Source organism: Netta rufina, assembly GCF_964035555.1.
Source record: "Netta rufina genome assembly, chromosome: 2".
NCBI lineage: Eukaryota > Metazoa > Chordata > Aves > Anseriformes > Anatidae > Netta > Netta rufina.
Window position 1 is genome coordinate 43,990,823 of NC_140124.1, and position 22,076 is coordinate 44,012,898.

The 22,076-nt window shown below is 38.1% G+C and overlaps 1 protein-coding gene across 1 annotated transcript in view; it reads right to left on the reverse strand.

Moving 5' to 3' along the window:
• Positions 1-460: 460 nt before the first annotated feature.
• Positions 461-22,076, reverse strand: part of ABHD5 (abhydrolase domain containing 5, lysophosphatidic acid acyltransferase) — a gene marked incomplete at its 5' end in the record, with an annotated part of 28,394 nt that continues 6,778 nt past the window's right edge. The window contains 6 exon segments of the mRNA XM_084283152.1: positions 461-2,694; positions 4,751-4,937; positions 5,487-5,598; positions 8,240-8,394; positions 11,348-11,720; positions 11,997-12,082. Of these exon segments, the coding sequence (XP_084139278.1) occupies positions 2,605-2,694; positions 4,751-4,937; positions 5,487-5,598; positions 8,240-8,394; positions 11,348-11,720; positions 11,997-12,082 (1,003 nt within the window). The 3' untranslated portion in view covers positions 461-2,604.

The window sequence follows — 22,076 nt, forward strand, 5'->3', positions numbered from 1 at the left end:
AATCAGAGTGTCTGGAGAAGCCAAGCTTATTACCAGGCAGTAATTCAATGCTCTAGCTTCCAGGTCTTTTCATCACATGCATCATTCTCTGTTCAGCACCTTTTACGATGCTTGTTGCAGTAACTTTATTAGGTTATGCTGCATACAGTAGGATATTCAGAAATTCCACCTTGACTGTCACAGGGGTGTCTAATACTGCCTGGAAGATAACCAGCAAACTTTTTCTTTATGTATATGATCAGTGTTTTGAACGTGCAGCCACTGGTACACCAGTACTTACCTCTTCACTTAAATATAAGAAACCCTAAGAACATCGAGACATTAGAAGAGAAAGCTTTACTATATTTTAAATGTATTTTGGATGGTTCAGCTTAATGCATTCATTACCCGTCAATTCCAGAGCTTAATTACACATTTTTACAAAAGCAACATCCTACCTTAACATTAACCAAACACAACATTTTAGAGGTGTTTTTATTTTTTTTATTGTGCAAAACTTAAGCAACAAGTCCTACTAGTACAATGAGCTGAAAAAGCAAGGGATATTCAAAAGAATATTCACATTCAATGTGCAATTTTTATCCCTACTTCCATCTCTTGATGCGGAATCTAGAATTCCCATCAGTAAGTGCTATCTGAAAATGCCAATATCTCACTTCACCTTTTATTATTTGGAAGACATGCAAAACGTATTTTTCCATCAGGCCTTTACATACAATTAGAACAACTGTTCAAGTTGATAAATACAAATTAGACATCGAAAAGGGTGAGAAAAATACCAAAGGAATCCACCTAAATGGTGGCATGACTGATAATTTATAGCATACATTAAATAAATTGTTATTCTGATTTTCCATTTGAACTCAAGAATTTAGCAAATAACATAGAATTTTGTTTAAAAATCTGGCATCTTCTAAAGTGAAAAAGAAATTTAATTCAATAATTTATTTTAATTAAAATCTTTAGCTTGTTAGACATCGAGTGCTAGCAGTCGAGGCAGTACAAAGACTTTGATGTTTACATAGCACCATATAGATATACATCTCCTTCAGAAAGAGAGATTATGTTCAGCTGGGAACATAACCTGAGTATTTCCTGAAGATTTTAGGAATCTTTGCGTTCTTTATCATCAATGTGTGCTACAATTAACATGAGCAAAACTGCACAGAATTCCACTCAAGCCTGAAGACGGTGCTATCGTTAATTCAATTCGCTGTGTACAAAAGTATCAGGAATTCTTCAGTAGTCAATTTAACATTCACAAGCAGATCAATAGTTCCATGTAAACTCTTGGTTAAAAAACAAACCACCACATAATTTGGCTTTAAAGTGACAAAGTATTTTGCTTAATTTAATTTACTAAGCTGGTAAAGAATTAATATCAAACTACATTTTCAAAGAGATGCGGAGGCTGGATTATCTCCAATTTCAAAATACACAAAATATATAACTATATAAAGAAATCTCCAAAACATACAACTATAATTTGTTACAGTGGTATTGTTTGTTCCAGTAATAATCCTTCCTATAAGGAGGTTGCATGCTAACTACAATACACTAACCTGCTGAGTTGCCAATTAGAAAATATCCCTCTGCACCCACCCCACACCCCACCCCAAATTTACTAGAAAGCAGACTAGAAGTTCTAGCTAAAGGAAAAGGGAATTATGCTCACTATCCAGATGAGCATTCCCTAGCCCTAATCAAAATCTTCTTGCCAACTTCTCTACAACTGTTAGATTTAGGCAAGTAACAAATCTTGCAATGATCATAAAGAGTTAAAAATCGACAGAATAACTAACAAGCTATTTTCTGTACTTTAAATCACTGAAATCTACATATCAAAATATTTATGGAAGCATGAGCATTGGTGTCATCACTGACTCTTACAAACTGCAGCTTCTGTAAAAGTTGCACACATGGAAAAAGATGCCTTGAGATAAACAGAAGTAAAACCCAGCAGAAGAAAGATTTCCCAATATCGAGCCCTGATTCCTTACAAAGTAACACATTTTTCAGTGATAAAGACTGCTCATTATTTTGGCCCTGTCTCTCTCCCAGAATCAGCTTCATAAGCTGTTATCACTTCAATTAAAAAAAAAAAAAACACAACCCTGTTAAAATATTGTATATGGAGTTCTGAATTCCATAAATAAAATATATAAGCAATTTCATATTCTCGCTATGAAACATCAACTAGAAAATATGAATGTTTATGAAGAAACAAAATCACATTTTATGTGTTATGTCTATACTGGTATAGATCCCTGTGTTAATGGAGAATTCAGCATCTTTATAGAGTTCAACACACGAACAAAATTCAATTTCATTTTTGAAGAAAATTCCAGTTTAAAACGTTGTAAGTAATTTCATGTACGGCAGGCCAACGATCTAAAAACAAACCTCAAAGCTGTACAAAGTTTGCTTCAAAATTCCCCATTCCCCAAAAAGGCACTAAGTGGTTTAAGTGTGCAAATGGCTTCTTAGAAGAAGCAGTGTGCAAACAGAGCCTGTTCCATTAGCTCCGCGTTCTTTAATGATTTCCTAGAAAGTATTGCTATTAAATGTTATCTACGGTATGAGTTTCTGAAGAACAGAAGACAGTCAGTCCACGGAATCACAGATATCTTTCACTCTCTGATTGAAGTCTTCAGGCTGATCAGCGTACACGTAATGGCCTGCGCCAAGGATAGCCTAGAGGACAAAGGTGAACAAACAGGTCAAAAGGACAAGCAAATAATAAATTAATAAATACTGGGATAGGTGGAGAATATCACCACAAAAACAAAACCACTATTACTTGAAAGGAAAAGTTTCTAAACTGAGACTGATCTATTGCACCCGGTGTGTGTTAATGAAGCTAGCAAAATTTCTGCCAGGAGGTGGTATCCTACATCCTAAAAAAGACTGTAAATATAAGGCAAACTGAAAGTCTGTTTCACCTGTTTAATGAACTGTGCTAAACAAGAAGGAAGGACAAAACCACTACTTTTTCAATTGCGCACCTTTCTGAAAAAAGATTCAGGTAAAACAAACTGCAAAACAAACTTAGAAGAACATGTCAAACCTCTGATTAACGTTCATCCCTTTCATTCTCTGCTCAAACAATTCTGCAAAGTAGTTCTTTAGTTCTTTAAGTGTTTGCATGACATATAATCATTTCTATTCCCTTATTATGAAAATTATATGGAACAGACTAAAGAAGGTACTAGGATAAATGATTAACAACTCAGAGACTTAAATTGCTAAGGATTTCCTAGCCTTTTGGAAGCAGATTTCAGTCCTCCCAATTAACTATTACTGTGTTAAGCAGGGAAAAGTCAAATCCAAATGATGCAACATATGGGGAAAAAAAAAAAAAAGAAAAAAATAATTCTGGCCTATATCATTCCACTGCAACTATGTATAAAACATTAGGGGCTTAAGTAACCACTCACGTGGTGGTTACTGCATTTCTATAATTCATCATTCTCTGACAGAACTGGTATGAAGCAAGCCATAGCCATCCTGCACAGCACTTGATGAGTGTACTAGGTACTTAAGCACTAGCTACATGAGTATTTTAATCTTATAGTCAATCCAAGGTTAAATTTGTATTTAAATCTATTTTTCCTCTCCCCCCATTTAAACACTCCCTCTTAAGTCTTTAAATTGAAGCATGCTGCCTTAATTATAGCTAAATTTCCTTCACTTGTAGGAAATTCGAGACCTTCAGGTCTGGGGCCCCCAGCACACGAAGGACATGGACCTGTTGGCCTGCTGGAGCAAGTCCAGAGGCCACGAGGATGCTCAGAGGGCTGGAGCTCCTCTCCTATGAAGACAGGCTGAGGGTGTTGGGGTTGTTCAGCCTGGAGAAGGGAAGGCTCCGGGGAGACCTTATAGCGGCCTTCCAGTGCCTGAAGGGGGCCTGCAGGAAAGCTGGAGAGGGACTCGTTATCAGGGGGTGTAGGCTATTATGTGCTTCTTAATAGTGATTTTTTGTTGTAATATAACTCCTGGTTTAAGCAGCAGTGTGATACTTTCAGATCTGGATATCTGCATTTATGACATGTATCTGTGCTCTTTAACACGTGTAAACAGTTTAGTAACAATGTTTTCTCCAAGTTCCTGCTCTGATATCAGCTATATCAAGATTATAAAATCTTATTTCAATGACTTGTCGAAATATACCATCAGCATCACATATACATTTCTGCCCGGTTAGGACGAGACATCAGTAAGAAGGCAGCTGACACACAGGAACATTTTATCACCTCATAGCATTGTAATATTCAGTTATCACATCTGACAATGCTCGAGTTTACTTTAAAACAAATACAAAATAGATATAAGATATAAAATAAAATAAAATAAAATAAAATAAAATAAAATAAAATAAAATAAAATAAAATAAAATAAAATAAAAGACAAAACTTCAGGTGCTTACCACTGACCACAAAAATTATGTGTATTAGTACACTACAGAAAAAAAACAACCTGTAAAGCAGAGAAGTGACCTTGTTCAAAGATATGATTCAGTTTCCAGTGCTACAGTAAGTTTCTTTCTTCCTCTGGGAAATATTATTTTTTCTGGGTTTTCTTTGACACGCTAACACTTGTTTTCTGTCTCTCCATTAAAGAAATCAGAAGTTATTACCCTGGTCTTTAAATCAAAGGGCCCTCATTTTCACCGCTGGTAGAAAAAACACGCTGATATGATTTAAACAAATCCACACAACGAACTAAACAGCTGCTTAGAAATTGAACTTACAATTGTCTTCACATATGAATTTGGTCTCAGAGACTGGATAGTGCTGCCAGAATTGCCATCTATACATGAACGTGCTCCGTAGACCACCGTGATAGGAATGTCTTGATCCATTTGTGGAATCCGTTGCAGCATCGGCCTTTTTGCCCATCCATAAGGAATAGTCATGTTCTTGAAAGCTGTTTCACCACTTCAAGCCATTCAAAAAGGGTAAGAGTAATTAAATTTCCAATGTATTTGCCTTTTCTCTTCTTTCCCCATACCTACCTAGGAATTGGGAGTATCTGTGCCTTTTGGTAATATAGACAAAAGAGTGCATGAGAATGGGATTTTTAACTGTTAAGAAACATAGATTTTCAAGTAGTTTTCAACAGCCTTTTTTTTTTTTTTAAAAAAAAAAAAAGAATAAGATACCAAATTTATTATTTTTTAAAAGAAAATCTTTACAATTGAAACCACTATAACAACTTTAGGATTAAAAATAAGTGCCCCACCTCTCAGAATTAAGACACGGGTAATTTAAAAGAAATAACAAATTAGGATAGCTTCTACATCTACTTTCTGAAATCCATAAAAAGTGCAATGCTATTTTTTGTTCAATTAATACAGTAAATATTATAATAATAAAACAAAACAAAAAAACACATGCAGACTGTGGCCATGACCATTGGAGGGAGCAGCAGGCCATCAGTAAACAAAAGGCTGACTTCAAAACACACACTAGGAAACTCACACTCACCTGGGTGACTGTACATTGCAGTGATAGATATATTCAGTCACTGTGTTATCATCAAACATCGATGCATATTTTCGCTTGAAATCTGGTCTTAAGCGCTGAACAAGGCTTAGTCCTGTCAAAACAGAAAATTAGAGAAATGTTAGAAGAGACAACTTCATCAGACTGCCTAACACTTTTCATTAAAACCCTCCAAACATGCTCCCATGAAACTCGTGGCTAACTTTGATGACTTCTGAACCAATGCTTTGTTACACCACTTACAAGTCTTAGGAAAACACAATAGCAAACAGGAGCTAAACATAGTAATTCTGAAAGACTTTACGTTGTACCAGAAGAGGGGCAATTTAATCCTTACTGAATATGGGAAATGTTTGCAAAGGGGCACTGCAAAAACAAAAGAAACAAGCAAAGGAAAGCAGTGAAAGGACTAAGCAGATATTTTGCCAAAAATTTAGCCTTGCACGATAGCAACACTTTCCTTCTTGCTCTGGCAGCACTGGGTGTGCCAAAAGCATCCAACCTTTTAGAATCAGAAGGCACTGATGAAAAAGCGGGGCTGTTTTTTTCTTTACATGTAAGTTTGTACTCCTCCTACTTATACAACAGTCTCCTTCTTAAGTTAATTAATCTGGGAATTCTAATTTCACCCTCTTCTAATTCACCAGGTGGATCTTTGGGACAAAAGCCTCATGAACGGGCAATCTTAGTCTGAGAATATTATTCACCTCTGAAGACATCTACATCACCATTTACTACTCGAGTTTATAAACTGCAAATACTGTTGTTAATCGGTGCAATCACGATGATGTCACTTCTGTCACCTGTTGCTGACCAAAGGCCTGGCACTATTTCTGCAGACCTCGTAACAGTGAGCTATGCTTTTGTAACCTTGAGATTAGACTATTGCAACATGCCCTTCTGTATGCTTTAAGTCAATTTAGAACACGAATACAGTGAAAGAGAAAACAATTTGCTTATGAAACAGAGATTTAAGTCCCAAAATGATGAAGATTTTGCAAACTTTCTGCAATGTGCTCTGCCACCTATATTTTCTCTATACAGATTTCAGTTGCCAAACTTCTGTCTTTTTCTGAAAATCAACTAACTGGAACCCACTCAAGCAAAAAGATCTCAATTCTGCTTCTCTCCCAGGTTTAGGTATCTGCCTGCAGGTTTGATTAGATATCCATGTGACACCACCGTGGTACCCCAAAGAACCCTGTCCACATTTAAATGTTGAACTTATACCTTTGAACAAGAGCAAGAGGCCTTCTGTTGAGGATCACACAGTTATGCCTGCCCAGCAGTTCAAGCACAAGTGTATGTAGAAGGAAACCTGGGTTTGGTTCAGTGCCTTCATCAGGTTGGGTTTGATGCCTGCGCTGCTTAAACTTACCCTTCTCTAAGAACTACGCCTCACCTGTCAAGAATTGCACAGTAAGTTGATGATGAGAAACGTTTTGAACATCTGGAGTGAGAAACTGATGAAAAATTTTGAAAAGCAGTGCCCTCAACTTCAACCTACAGGCAAGCCTAGTTTGGGGATACCTGGACAAGACGAGGTCTGTTTCCACAGCACATTTCTGACTGCATTTACTTGCTATGGGAGACACAACTTCAGCTTTGAACTCTTCCAGCTGGATTGATTTATGCATACATTTGTTATTGGATAAAATGCATTAAATCAGTGCTTATCACTCAATATGCTTCAAGTTGTTTTGTCAACCAGATTAGAAAGCATTTTACTTAAAAAGAAAATCTGTTTGTACAAAACACTGCTTGTCTGAAAAGCTCATTTTGTCATCCTTCTGAAAACAATCGAATATATTAGCATGTTAAAATACACATTCTATAGGAAGAGAGTTAAGAAACAGATGTGGTTTATACAAAGCCTAGAAATGCCACTAGTTCCTTTCAGACTGAACACTAAAAATGATGGAGAGGTAAACAGAAAGTTATAAATAACTTCTAAGGGGTCTGAAGGATATATTTTTTCAAGCCTCCCCAACAGATACTCCAATAATACAAACAGTAATAAACAGATTACCTCTTGTCTTCTAGAAGGAATACGTATGATGAATTTAAGATTTGACCATGAACTTCTCCCCACTCCCCGTTATCAACTAAAACTGCAGTATTGTGGTCATCTCTACCTAGTCCCAGTGTTAGGGTATATAGAATTTATCTCTATCTCAGCAGTGCTTTTGAAGAGATATAGAAATATGAATGACAGACTGCTGCTGAAATGCAGGACACTGCTGAGGCTCACAAAATTGCTCCAGTAACAGGAAAATGGCCGATGGAAAGAACAGAGTTTCAGTTTCTTTAAGCTCTAGCAAAAGACAAATGTACTTACGAGAGACTCCGTTCTAATGTTAAGCAAAATTGGAAATCTTGTTTGTCAATCAAACTGCAATTGGAAGGGAAACTAAACGGACTGTGACTGGAGGCAACCAGACAACCTTTTCACAGCAACATCTCTTTGTCAGGCTTCACCAGCAGATGTCCACATAATCTGTCTCATCGTAGCTGTAGCCTACAATACGTGCTATGAACTGTCACACTAGTATTTCACACAGAAAGATCTCGGCGTCTTGTCCTCAAGAGTTCATCTTTCCTCAAGCCCTCCCGCCTTCTCCTCAAACTATATTCTCTGGGGGTGATGTGGGCTTGCAACAAAGCGTGTGTTAATGTGGTACCTGCTCCTTGCTCACATTTAAGGCAAACAGTTTTTAGGAGTAGCTAAAACTCACCAAAGGGTCCTGCTATCCTCAGCCCAGCTAATGGGTTAAATGGACTCAGTATAGCTCCTAGTGCTTTGATCCAGATCGGAATTGGTCTTTCGTGTTCAGCATTGTCAGGCCTCTCTGGAAAACCCCATGGCTCCACTAAGATAAGGTGTTTGACCCTGTTGGCAGAAAAGGTTCAGAGGTTGAGAGTACAGTAACTTTCCTTTGACCGAGCCATAAAATTGCTATCTGAGGATGACGCAATCTGTTTTAGTCACTTCTGTCATAGCGGCCTTATTACATTTCTGGTCCCTTGATGATTTTGCATTTGAATGCTAATTATAAAAGATGAATTTCAACTAATCATATGTAGGAATACCAGAAGCTTGGAAGCTCACGTCACAAAGAGAAATTCAGCATTCAATAGATACCTACTGTCATACACATCTGAGAAAACAGTGAGCCCTTTTTCTATTTTAAAAAAATGACCAAATCCACATCCTTGGTTTATGAAGGAGCAGTTTAATTTGAGAGAAAAAAAAAAAAAGGGAATTGCACTTGTTTCATTTAAGCAAACATTCAAAAATCTGTCGCTCTTTTCCAAGCCATCTCAGATCTCCATTCTAGGAAGGGATGCAATTTATCAGAAAAACAAACTTATCAAAGTAAAACTTGATCTGAGCAGAGCATATCAAAATTAGCAGATGTTTTCTAAATTTGTTGATTTCGGTTGATAAAAGCAATGCCTGAGAGACAACTTATAAAATTATCACTCAAACGAATCTCAGTACAGAGGGTACAGTAGGAGTCTCCAGCACATGTAACAAATCAATCACTTCATGCTGCATGTCCCCCTCAAGCAAAAAACTTATTTCATCTTGATGGATTGGAATCATCCATTTGTTTAATCCCATAATAACACCCACTCTGACAGGACTGTGCTAGATACTGCTGATACCCGGAAAAGTGACTCAAATAAAGTTTTGCATATTTAAGGTGATTTTGCTTGCAAGCTTCAACACTTTACCTTCTTCTTCATGTCTTCCTTCTCTTTCAAAGCCAGGAGATTAGGTATTTAATACAGCAGAGTTCTTAGTGGCTAAAACGATTTTAGAAGTGATTCTGCAGGCTATTTCTGGACCATAATCGTTTGGGAAACCCAAAATCTGTGCTTGAAATAAGGGGCTGAAAAGGATTAAGCTCACAAAGATGTTTCTTGGCTGTCAGCTCAGCCATGAGCGTATTTGCACACAGCAGCAAACAAGAATGGTAACAGAGGATGGGGCAGAATTTAACTATACAAACCCAGCAGGGGAGATTAGAGGCTAAGGAGTGTAAGCCATGAGGGGCTGTTCGGGACAACTAAATATTCTGTGCATAAAGAGTGCCATTAAACACAGCATACACATAAATAAAAACAGAGCAAGCTTTTTTGTCTTGTAATGTTTCTTAATATTTTCCTTCCTTTTTTGCATTCTTCCTTTTGGTAATCAAGTCTAAAGCATAAGCTGGGATAAAAGGAGGCTGGCCATGAAAATCATTCCAAAAGGGATAGTCCAGAAGCTGCAGTATTTGAAAATCATAACGCCACGACCATGCAGGAATACTCTAAATGGGAATCTTTTTGAATTTACAATCTCAGATGTCCCACGTACAAATTTGGTACAACACAGTAAATTAATGGATCATGTAAGCCTGGAGAAACAGATCTACTTTCATAACAATATGGATCCAGAATCCCTTAAGCCTCTAATGAATTGTTAGATAATCTGTTTGGAAGCTGTACTATTTTTATCACTCGATTCAGCACTGTCCTAAGATCCTATCAGTCAGTGTGATAACTTGATGGTGTTAGTTTCATTTCAGAGAAACATTGGTAATGTGAGAGCACAAACTAAAATGCCCCCAAATTAACTGACCTCAACTTAAGCAGAGTGAAGCATGAAAACAGAAGAGTCACTTTCAATGTAAGACTGCAGAAAGTAGAAACACAGAACCACTTATAGATATTTCAGAAGAAAGGGTAAGAAACTTGTAAGTGATCCCTAGAAGCAACACCCTGCAGTCAGCTACAAGTTGCTTTACACCCAAATGGGTAAGAGCTTTACATCCCTAAGGCAGAGGACTGTATTCATTCAAATTCGGGATTTAGACACAAGCCTGCTTTCATACCTCACTTCTAGCAGCATGTGCCAGCTGTCAACCAGTTGACAGAGAAAGAGACTAAGCGTTTTAGGAAAAAACAGATGTATGGGTTTATTCCATAATCTCCAAGTGAGAGAGCAAGGTATGCATATGGTATCAATTGATGCTAATATAAAGTAAGCTATTTGTTCTGTATAGTATAGAATCTCCCATACGATGTGGAAATCTGGACTTACATCTTTTAACAAGGGTCCACTATGACTATTTAGACAAAAGTAAGGTCATTCAACCTCAGCTGGTAGGATCCTCACTCAACAGGGCCTATATAACTAGGCTACATTGAAGAAGAGACAAATTATTAATTTAGAGTAAAAAATGGATTGGCTGTCAACCACGATGTGGGGCAGAAAATGTTGATGAGATGTGGTTACAGCACTGCTACAGCTGGATTGTTTTTCAAAGAACAAATATGAAGTGGCACGGAGATAATTTAAATCAAACAGCCACTAAAACTCTTTTTACATCATCATGCTTGCACGAGGCTGACTGCTAACATATAGGCATAAACTATTTAGGGAAATTAAATTCAGAAGTTTGCCTGTTAGCCGTAACAATGGGACAGTTGACAGAAAAAGGCCTATTTATGTCTTAAAATAACAGGTTTGAACAGAGATGTCTCAAACATTCACGAATAAATATGATCCTTGCTATTTAGCCTTGTAACATGGCAAGGGGTACTGAACAAAAACAAAGTAAAGAAAAGTACATGGAACAAAATGCGTTTACCATACCTACTTATTTCTACTCATCTGAAAACAAACCACACAATTAATATCTGAGGCTTAAAATTCATTATCAAGTTCTTTTAAATCAACACAGTCATTTCCTTAAAGATCATCTATAAAGAGACTGATAAAATAAAACCTGTGCTAACATCACTAGTCAAAAAAAGATAAGGAGTTTCTTCATTCCTTTATTTTTACATACCTCGATGGGTACTTTAGTGAGTAAGCAGCAGCCAGGAATCCACCTAGGTTGTGTCCAAGTAAAATCATTTTTTCTAACCCCATCTCTTTTCTCCATTGTTCTATGGATTCCACAAACTGATTTTCTGCTTCCCGAGCATCAGCGTCGAAGTGGGGTCTACTGCTACGTCCAAATCCCAAGAGGTCGAAGGCATGAACGGTCCTGTTTTCACAGAGCTCTTCAAAATTGAGAGCCCACATTCCGACACCTCCTCCAAATCCATGGAGGAGGACAAGTGGAGTTTTACGTGTGAGGTCTGGAGAGAATGTCAGCGTCCATATTTTATTTCCATTGGCTATATACACATACCGCTTATTGTATGTGCTTGTAATGCCTGAAAAAAAAAAAAAAAAAAAAAAGAGTGGGAAAAAATGATATTGTTAGACTGATAAAATATAAAGGACATTTTATGGAAACTACTGTTTGGAATAGGACTTCCCTTTCAAAGCTGAGCCTACAGGCAAATATCATAAATAAGGGAACAATGAAAACAGTTCTAAAACTGGTTATTTCATCACAATGTAGAAGCTGTATTAAAAAAAAATTCCTGATTATGGAAATTGATAGAAAAATTTGTTAAATCTATAAATCTTTTTAAAAACAGACTTACATTTTAGCATTTTGTCCTCAGCCTCTTTAAGGTGTAGCAGCGATGTGGGACACCAAGCAGGAAGCCAGCTGAACAGCCATCCTAACCTGCAACAGCAATACAGAATATAAAGTTCCTGAGCAAGACGATCCCATTCTGCAGCATTTGATGTTTTGAAGGAGTTCCTTCTGCTGATCTTAAAAGACCCCATGTATACCACACGTCCTGCAGGACAGGAGTGAGCAGTAGGAAGAAATCCACCTTCCCCTGTCTTTTATGAGGTGGTGTAAGGCTCAGGGGTGTTGTTCAAACAGCACGCTGTCCCTCTGCTGCCTGTCCCTTATCAGGGTGTACCGATGTATCTCCGTCAGAGCAGGCTTCTTCTGGGAACCCGGAGACATGAGCCCTCACCGCGACCCGAGAAGCTTGGCAGGAAATAAAACACAATCGTGGGGGTGTCCAGGCCCCTCTCAGGTTCCCCTGGAAGCCTGCCTGCACATACACCACCCTGCATGAACCCTCTGCTTCCAGAAAAGCAACAAGCCTCGTGCCTGCCAGCCTAACCCGAACTAAGATGCACACACCAAATACATTCAAAAAGTGGAAAATAAGCAGGTTTATTCTAGCAAAGCAAAGCACCAGGGACTTCATTACAGACTTAGAAACAAAGTCACAGCAGAAAATCAAACAGCAACCTCAAGCCCCCCTAGCAGAAGCTACTTTTCAGCTGTCACTTGCTATCTTTATAGTACCCTCTTGACCATGAGAGCAGGGGAATGACTCAGCTAGCAGCACAGCCTCAGGGACATCAAAGGACACAGCAATTAGGTGCAGCTCTTCCTAGGTGCTACTTCTCCCCCTTTTTCAACAAGGAATACCCTTCTCCCTCCCTTGCCTGTTTTTGAAGCAGCTCAGACTTACTTGCAGTGCAAAGGTTGTTACTGTAGGACCTCAAACCACTCCTCGTGAAGAAGAGCATGAAGACACCAAACTCACGATCAATTTTCTTTCTTTAAAGCTTTTTTTTCCTACCCTGAATTCCTTTCCAATTCATTACAGTATTTTCAGGATTGAATGCTGCAAGCATCAGTCGGACAAAAATTGATCTTAAAAGATTACTAGCGTCCAATTTTTCGGAGCTTGCACAACCCATCAATAACAAATTTATGATTTTTCCTTCCAAGTTCTTTATCCAAAGGACATTCTCCCCACCCTTCTCAGGGGCTGAGCTATCCCAGCTGCACAGCTATTTACGTTTATGATACAACACAGCAGGGTGTTTGGGAAGGCACAATGCAATCACAAGCTGTGCTGCATTTAGGGAACATCAGAAAAAAAAGAAATCAAACATAACCTACTTGGTCAAGAAAGGATTCATCATCCAATCACCCATGGCCACTGTTACTCAACGTTATTTACTTTCCTGAGAAACACACGGATGTCTGGCTGGTCTGTAAATAACCTTCCTAAACCCCCGAACGTGGGAAGCACGCTGATGGTGTGTGGACTGAGAGCTGGGCAGCTGAATGCTGTACGCTTGCCCAGATGCCTCCTGCAATCCGAGACCTGAAGAAACTCAGCATCCTCCAGGAACGGTATTCAACTGATTGGCTTCCACATTAAAATAGATATCCTAAAGGGTTAGAAAAGGTATCTTTGAGGTTAAAGTGGGCACCTGCCAAAAGCAACATCACCAGCAAATAACTGTTGAATCTGGGTTTAACAATATCAGCGTGTCTGATGTTATGAATTACTCTGGTGGATTACTAAACAATAGTTATGCCACCACCCTTTTAAGCCAAACTTTCTGCTAGTTAGGTGCTGAAATACCCATTTGTATTCATAATTCTTAAGTCAGAAGCACAAAATCCAGTCTCTGTTTTCCTCAAGCTAAAACTGTATGAAATATTTGTTCTTAGGGAAACCACTGATTTAGCAAAGGAATTGTATGTCTGTAACATGTCAACATGAAGACAGTGCAGAGATATAACCACAATGAAATAAAAATGAAATCTACAGCTCACAACCTCAGAATTTCATTTCCCAGTACTAGGGAGACACCTGAATACCCAAGAAAAATATTTACAGAACTGTATCAGAATCAGGAAATTTTAGCCTAAGTGTTCACTTTTGCTAATTTTCAGTACTGTTTGTAAATACAGAAAGGTTCATTTCAGAAGAGACATCACACACATGTGAACCTTGACAAATAAAGTCAGCAAGCTGAAATGCTTAGAATAAAAATCGTGTATGTGTTTCAGTCATTCTGTACTTGCTGAACTAAAAGAGCAAATGAAGATGACTTTCTGTCAAAAAAGCAATTAAGAATTTAGGAAAATATTTAATCATTTATATTCTGGACTTAATCCTTTGTTTTCCCCCTCCTTTCAACAAATTGCCTGATGTTTTCCACACGCAGAGAACAATGAACTACTTAATTTATTTAATCACATCCCTGCTATAGGCAGCCTGTAGCCTTCCAGAGGTATCCTTTATTCTGTACATCTATGCTAAACGTGTCCTCTAAAAGCACACGCGAATGTCAATTGCTTACATGACCTATCATTTTTATTACTGTGATATTAAGTTAAAATAGCTATGTAGCATCAAAAAAGAAGCAATGGCTCTTTCAAGACCATTTGTTCACCAGCAATGTAGACAAGACATGAAAGAAAACTAAGGATTTCAGCTGGAGTTTCACGTTGTTTCCTCACATCTGTTTGGGGGCAGTTGAGCTTTCACAGCCACCTGAACAAGCCTGGAGTACTGGAGCCAGGAAAAATTGGGGGTCAGGAGTGGGGTTTATGCCCTGCTAGGGGCTCAATCAACACACACGAGTCTGTAAGACGTAACTGACCTCCAGACTTCTTGTACGTGTTTGAGGCAGGAGGCCAGAAGGGACGGGGAAGTCCCAGAGACAAGTGTTACATGGCCTTAGCCAAGGTGACCGGCATGAGGCTAAATTAGCGAGACCATCGGTAGTTTATGCTGACAAGTATGGTAACAAATACTGAAAATAGCAGCCCCTGGGGGAAATACACACAGATCTTTGATGCCTTGTAGAAGCTGGAGCCACAACCACTCTGCACAGGGGCCAGGCCCCAACTGGTAGTCCTGCTTCTCCGGGTCCATGTGGTGCTGGTCTAAACCAGACTGGGAGGGCTGGAGCTTTGTGTGTGATGTGTGTTCGTGTTGTAGAACAGAAAAATTATAATTTCAGTCACTATCCACTTGCCGTATCTATCCTGCTTACTAAATACATTTCAGATTGTACCTCACTGGGGAGCACGGCGCTGTGTTGCAGCCATCTCACCCAATTCCCCCATGACAGTCTGCTGTTGGCTTATTTTAATAACAGACAGCCCCAATCACATCCTTATTTGCTATGCAATCAAAAGCAAACAACAGGAAACCATAGCATGAAGTTTAATTAACGAGAAACCCTGCTCAATCAAGCACAACGTTCCTACTTTTAGTGGCAGGCCTGGGTGTCTGTGAACCACTCAGAACAGTAGATTGTTGTGAAGTTACATAAGGGGAAAGAGATCTCTCAAACTAATCTAATTTTTCACTGTTAGGCAACTTGTGGATGTATAGCAGTCCTGCTTTGCCTCACATGGTGTGATGCTAATTGTCTATGCTATAAGTTGACTGATTTCCATGTATTTTGCCAGACTATTTTTTACCAAGCGGACGCCGAGTTAAAGATCTGAAGTAGGCAGCCCTTATTGTGCCACTCCGGTCACCAGAAAAGTCAGTGAAGGCCTTCCTCTGGAGATACACACGGATGTTATGGGACATGATGGTCTCAGGGAAGGCCTTCCCAAACACAGCAAGTCATGGCAGGCTCCCAAATATACCACCCTCATGGGAGAAGTTAGATGGAAGCTCCTAACCTACAAGTAGCACACCTGGTGAATTTTGTTGGCATGGAGAGGCACAACCTCCAACACCCAAAGTCAGAAAATGAGACTTAATTTTACAGCTCTTAGCTCCTCCTTCATGTAGGAAAATCTTAAAGCTGAGGGGTGTTTATTTGAAATTGTTCTATACAAGTCTTGGTTGTATTTCTGCTTCCTTGCTCATGAACTGATCATTCTTGATAGTCTGAAAGGGCTTAAGACTTCAAGAGTTCCCAGCTACATAAAAACAATAATAAAAAATAATTAAAAAAAAACACAATTGAGAGGTGATAACTGTACTTCTGCTGTTCCTTCTACTAAGCCTTACAAGCCATGATGGGGAATGTTACTACATTTTCCCAGCTCCAACTCAATATATTATATGACAATGTTCATATTGCACTTTTTGAAAAGAGATGAAAAAGCCTATTCACCCAAACAAGGTAAATCTAACTTGAGAAGATTGTAAAAATCTTATTCCACTCAATGAAGACATATACTGTAGACAAATTTTTGACTTACCTGTCAACTGCAGTGTGCTTGACTGAGTGAATCTCATATGTAAGCATGCTCAAAGTGAAAGTATTAGGATTTAGAGGGTACTGGATGTCAGAGCTAAGGAGGCAATTTTTCATTTATAATACATACTCTGCATGTACAAGCATAGGAAAGGAAACAGATATTAAAAATAAGTAATGATTACTGTCTGCAGAAATCTAAGGGGTAAAGAATTATTGAATATTGTGTAAAGGGTAATACTTCTTTTTCTTAGCTGCTCAAACATTAATTTGAAACAAGTATTTGCTGTCACAGCTCAACTTAAATTGCCCGAGGGTAACTTTCAAAAGAACTGAGCATCAAGTAGAGGCAGAGGCACAGCGAATGCGACCCACCCATCCACCTCCACGAACTAGGTCAAATCAGATGAAGAATGTGGCAAATAGGTTAACTCAGATAACTATCATTCTGACAGCTAGATTAAACCTATTTAGCTCGGTGAGAGTCGATTATGTGCAAGACCACTGATGGATTTGTGGCCACTTACAAATTTGGCATGCTCCAAAAAAAGCTCATGCAAGCTTCGGTAATACTGAAGGACAGTAAACACTTCTTGTTATGTTGAGGCATGCACTCAGACAGCTGACAGTCTACCTGATTTCTGGCCTGTAAGGCTGGTTTCAAAAATGAAGCTCTACCATACCAAGATGTTCAACTGAATGTTCAACAGAAGTTGGTTGTAACTCTATATAGGAGATATAAATATACAGACAGTCTTCACATGCTCTTCAAGTTCACAATGTAATTACTCCTGTTAGAGTTGTATGAATGTTTGACTTTGAAGGTGTATTAAGCTTAAAATCAGAGGTTTTTTTCCCATGTATAATACTGTTGTAGAGCTAGCTGCCATAATCTATGGAAAGCTTGGGTGTCAAAAAAAAGGAAAACACAAAATCTGTAAGTGACAGAACTCCACTATATCAGAGTAAAGGAATGCAATGTCATTTGCTATGTGGTGACTTGTCAAAAATTACTGACCTTCTGAGAGAATATATGCAGAGATCTTTCTACAGTGTTTACGATAAACTTTACTTTTGACTACAAATTTTGAAATTAGTAAGGAAATTAGAACTCCCAGTACTAATCAAAAAGGAGACACCGAAATGTATCAGTGACAGAAGCGTGGAAAATAGTTTCTCATCACAAATATTATCTGGACTTAAAAATTCCACCAGTAGGAAAATCAGACCTCAGCATCTACAGCAATTACACAATAACTCACAAAGGACTGAGGGAATGTAAATACCCGAGCAACACAGCTGCATATCTGCTTTTGTCCTGCTCTCAACAAATGAACATATTTAATATTTTTAATTGAATTTCTGCTTAAAAAGCTAAAACACTGAGTGAACTCACTGGTAAATCATTTCAAGCTTTACCCTTAAAGCTTATTAGAATCAAGCTGATCTTTCAAAAACCCTAACCCGCTCCTCTCTTGACTCTCAGAATTAATTCTAGCTATTTGTAAGGAAGAGACTAACATCAACTAAATGCACGGACTTTGTTATACTGTTTCTGCATAACACTAAGAGGAATGGCATTCTGATTTTCAGGCCATCCAGCCAGCAAGATATTATGAACATTAGCTGATTTGAGCCAGTCCCAAACTAAGGAGAAGTTTGCACTATAACAGAAAAACATGTGTAAGCTAATGGAAAAACAGCTCAGATTCTCTCATTTTTTCTGTATAAAGTATTTCTGAAATACTGTGCTAGCAAAGGAATTTAGAACTGATTTTTTTTAAATCAAAATATGGTAAACATCATAACTCTTCACAAGGTTTTAAGTAATTTCTTCACGTGAAAATACTTAAGCATTGTCCTTCAATAATACTAGTCATATATTTAAGTGTCCTGCTGAATTGGGGTTATAGTGCTCAGTGTTTTATGAGAAGAAACCCTAAATACTTGTATATGATCATTAATGCATAAGTGACAGTCAAAATACATCGATAATTAAAAGAACGGGACAGCTACTGTTATGGCAGGTTTCAATATCATTTAAAACTGCAAGGTAAAGCAACCCAGCCAGCCCTATCAATTTCTACAAAAATACCAAGAACAGGCGAAACAGGAGTGAAAAGGAGCTCCTCATATTCACAATGGGGCAAAAGTTCAATATATCAAATTTAGGGCAAAATGTCAATTGTAAAAGTAAAACAGTGTTTTACTATAATGCTCTAAAAACACGCCGTAATGTGGATTTCATAGGTGCTTAAGTGAAAACACCGAGACTCAGTCCTATTTTTTTTTTCCCAGGGAAACAGCAGAAGTAAGTCTGTTTAATTAAATGTTTTCTGCATTTTCATCAGCATCAGTTGTAGCTGATACAGAATCAAGAGGTGAATAGCATGTGGCTTCTTGCCTCTTCAACAACAAGTTTTTAGAGCCAATTCCATTTTGGGCAATTAAATTTCAAGCTTATGGGCAACAACCTGAAGCAATACAAAGCAAAAGAAACTGTCAAGGATAACAAAATCAAATATGACTTCATGTGTCAAAATACCAGAGAGAAGCAGGTTTACATCTGGCTAATTTGTGTCTAAGAGTTAAATTATAACACACTCTTACTTTCTCATTTCATTAATTATTATATATAATAAGAGTTTCTTCCTAATATCTAAACCTACCCTCTCTTAGCTTAAAGGCATTGTTTAAGATGGTTTAAAGCCATTCACTATGTTCAAGTTCTATCTCGTTTTCTACTTACACCTTGGAGAATGTGCCTTTGATATAAGTTGTGTAACAAATCAGTGAACAAAAATACTTTGGAGAAAAACGTAATAACCTATTTCAAGCTAGTATGTGAAAGAACAGAGAAACATGTTTTTAAAACCACAGTAAACTGAAAAGTGAACTTGAGGAGATACAGAACCAGCAACTATTTCCAATTCAAGAAAGTTTTTAATTATGTATTGGAACTGCACATCTCTGGATCATACTTGATAACATTTTTCTGTTTGTAACACAGTACTAAATGACTAATAGTGATATGAAATGTAAAATGCATCAGGCACTACCACTAAAATTAGGATGTCACTTAATCACTGCAGATTTAATTTTGTGAACATGTTCCAGTGCTCCAATATAGCTTCAGACAAGCCAACCTCCTTTAGCATTTCAACAGCTGTAACCATTCAAAATCCAAGAAAATTATACATGCAACCTTGGTACCAGTATAGGCAGAGCTTAAATCTTGCTATGGATGACAGCTAGGATGGAGAGAGGTTAAATATGGAGAAGTAAATAAAAAACATTATTAAAGACCAAGATAAATCTTCCTTCTGTTCAAAGGATATGTAAGAATGTAACTGGGAGATATTGGTTTTAAAATAAAGGTATAAAGAAAAGGATATTGAATTGACAACAAGAGAAAGTATCACTGATTAGCATGAAAGAAAACTCCAGTTTCCTAATTAAATTTTACAAATTTTAGGAAACTAGGACAATACATTTATCATGTGAAAGCAACATGCTCTGCATGAAACTGAGAACAGGGTGAAGCAAATAATATATATTAGACTTAAACCTTTACCAGATAAAGTTAACTGCAGTTAATCTTCATTGTTAGCCTGTTAAGTAACAAAAGCCAATTTCCAAAATTGGCTTTTTTTCTAAATTGTTTTTTTTTTTTTCTAAAAGAAAGACGAAATGCATAGAGGAGTCCACATTGTAGTCCATCTCTGAGAAGCACCCTGCTCTTGCATTTTCATTCCTGCTGGTGTCAGTAGGAGGTGAAATGGGCGACCTGATGCCTGAATCTCAGGCAATCACCACTACTAGATCAGATATAAAAACTTAGTGTTCCTTCCATTTTGTTCAACTATTTTTGTGGCTTCTCTCTCTGTCAGGTTTGTGGAAAGATTCGTCTTTAAAAGAAACTGTATTTTAAGCCAACTAATTATAGAGACCCAGCTGACAGAGAAGCGAGGCAGTTAACCAGTAGATCTATGGGCTAATAATGTGGAAAAAAAGACTAGTGGGGCACGCTGGAGGCTGGCAAGCTTTAAAGTCAGAGGTGCCACTGACAGTAAGATATAATCATGACCTCGATCGATTTGGAACTGGGCAGGGATATCTCCGGAACAGGGCTGAGGATAGGGTTTCATGAGTGCTTAACCAATTTTAGGACTCCCTCTTGCAGCCTTTCCTTCCTGTCCCCTAAGTGCAGTATGTTCTTCAGGACTTTAATTTTCTGTGGATGATGCATGCAGTCAGAATCATTCAATCACACCATCATAAATGTATCATCAGTCACACACAATCTATGCACAGTAACTGTTATTGCAAGGGCTGCCTAACCAGGGCAGAGCTTCTGCACATACAGTAGGAGCTAGATGTAGTGGCCATCACAGCAATTTGAATGGGATGTTCCAAGGACAAAAATTAACTTCTGGCAACTGCAAACATCAGAAGAAGAAAAATATTTCACGGTCCACTTTACAATCATCACATGAAAAAATCAAAAAATGTTGCAATCATCAGGGAGAGACCTTGACGAGCATACTATGATGGCAAGACTCAGGAGAAAGAATTAGGAACATGATAGGGGAACAAGACACCAACTCCTGTAACAAATGTCTACTTACCATTTTGCAGAGATGACAAAAAGACCATATGAAAGTGCTGTGAGTGGGTTAAAAAGGAAAGCTTTTTTTTTTTTTTTTTCCCAGATGACATAAGCCTGCCTATGAAGTTCTGTTTAGATGAATGTCAAGCCAAGACATTCCATGCAATTAGATGTTGTGAAACTCCTGGATACTTCACTAACATTAAAATAGAATGTTTTGAAAACCTCTGCATAATATTTCTAGGAAGTGTAATGTACCTCAGGTCCATTTCAACAAGAAGCCCATGGTATCTGGTTATTGCAGAATATTGCTACACTGGGCCAGAGGTAAAAACAATGCATTCCTCATGTACTTACTGCATCTTGAACTCTGTATTCAGAACATTCAACATCAAGATCGCTGTAAAAATTCACAAGGAAATTTTATTACCATTTCTATTTATATCAACAGTGCTACACAGGACTACTGCGTACCGGAATTAACCTGAGAATGTAGATAAGGTAAATCCATAAACAATGAGCATTTGATGGCTATTTTATTGCTTCTGAAGTTTACCACGGTGTTTGAACTCATTTGAGCAACCTGAGTATTCAGGCAGTAGGGTATATCCACAGTTTGCTCTCTACCATGCTGAAATTCAGCCACAGCCTTGCTGTATACCTTACATCACTGTGCCTCCCTCTTCCCCAGTTTCCTCTCTGTCTCCCAGTACTGCCTTTCCATTTGTTTATCCATACCACTAACAGTAACCAAGTAATCAAGCCCTCAGTTATTTCCTGCCTCATTTTCTAAGGAGTCGGTATTTTATATTTTAATTTAAAAGCCAAAATCAAACTCAACCTAGAGGAAAATCCTGTCGGCAGCTACAGACCAGGTAGGAAAGAATTCAGGATGCAGAGACAAAGATGCAGATGTGGTGGAGAGGAAAGGGGGGAGCTGCAGTCATGGTAAAGCTGTGACAGGGACCATACATGTAACACAGCTTACCTACCAGACAGTCTCTACACCCCTTTGCCTCCTCCACAGCAAATTCGCATCTGATGGAACTCGGCATTGCCACAGTTGTTAAGT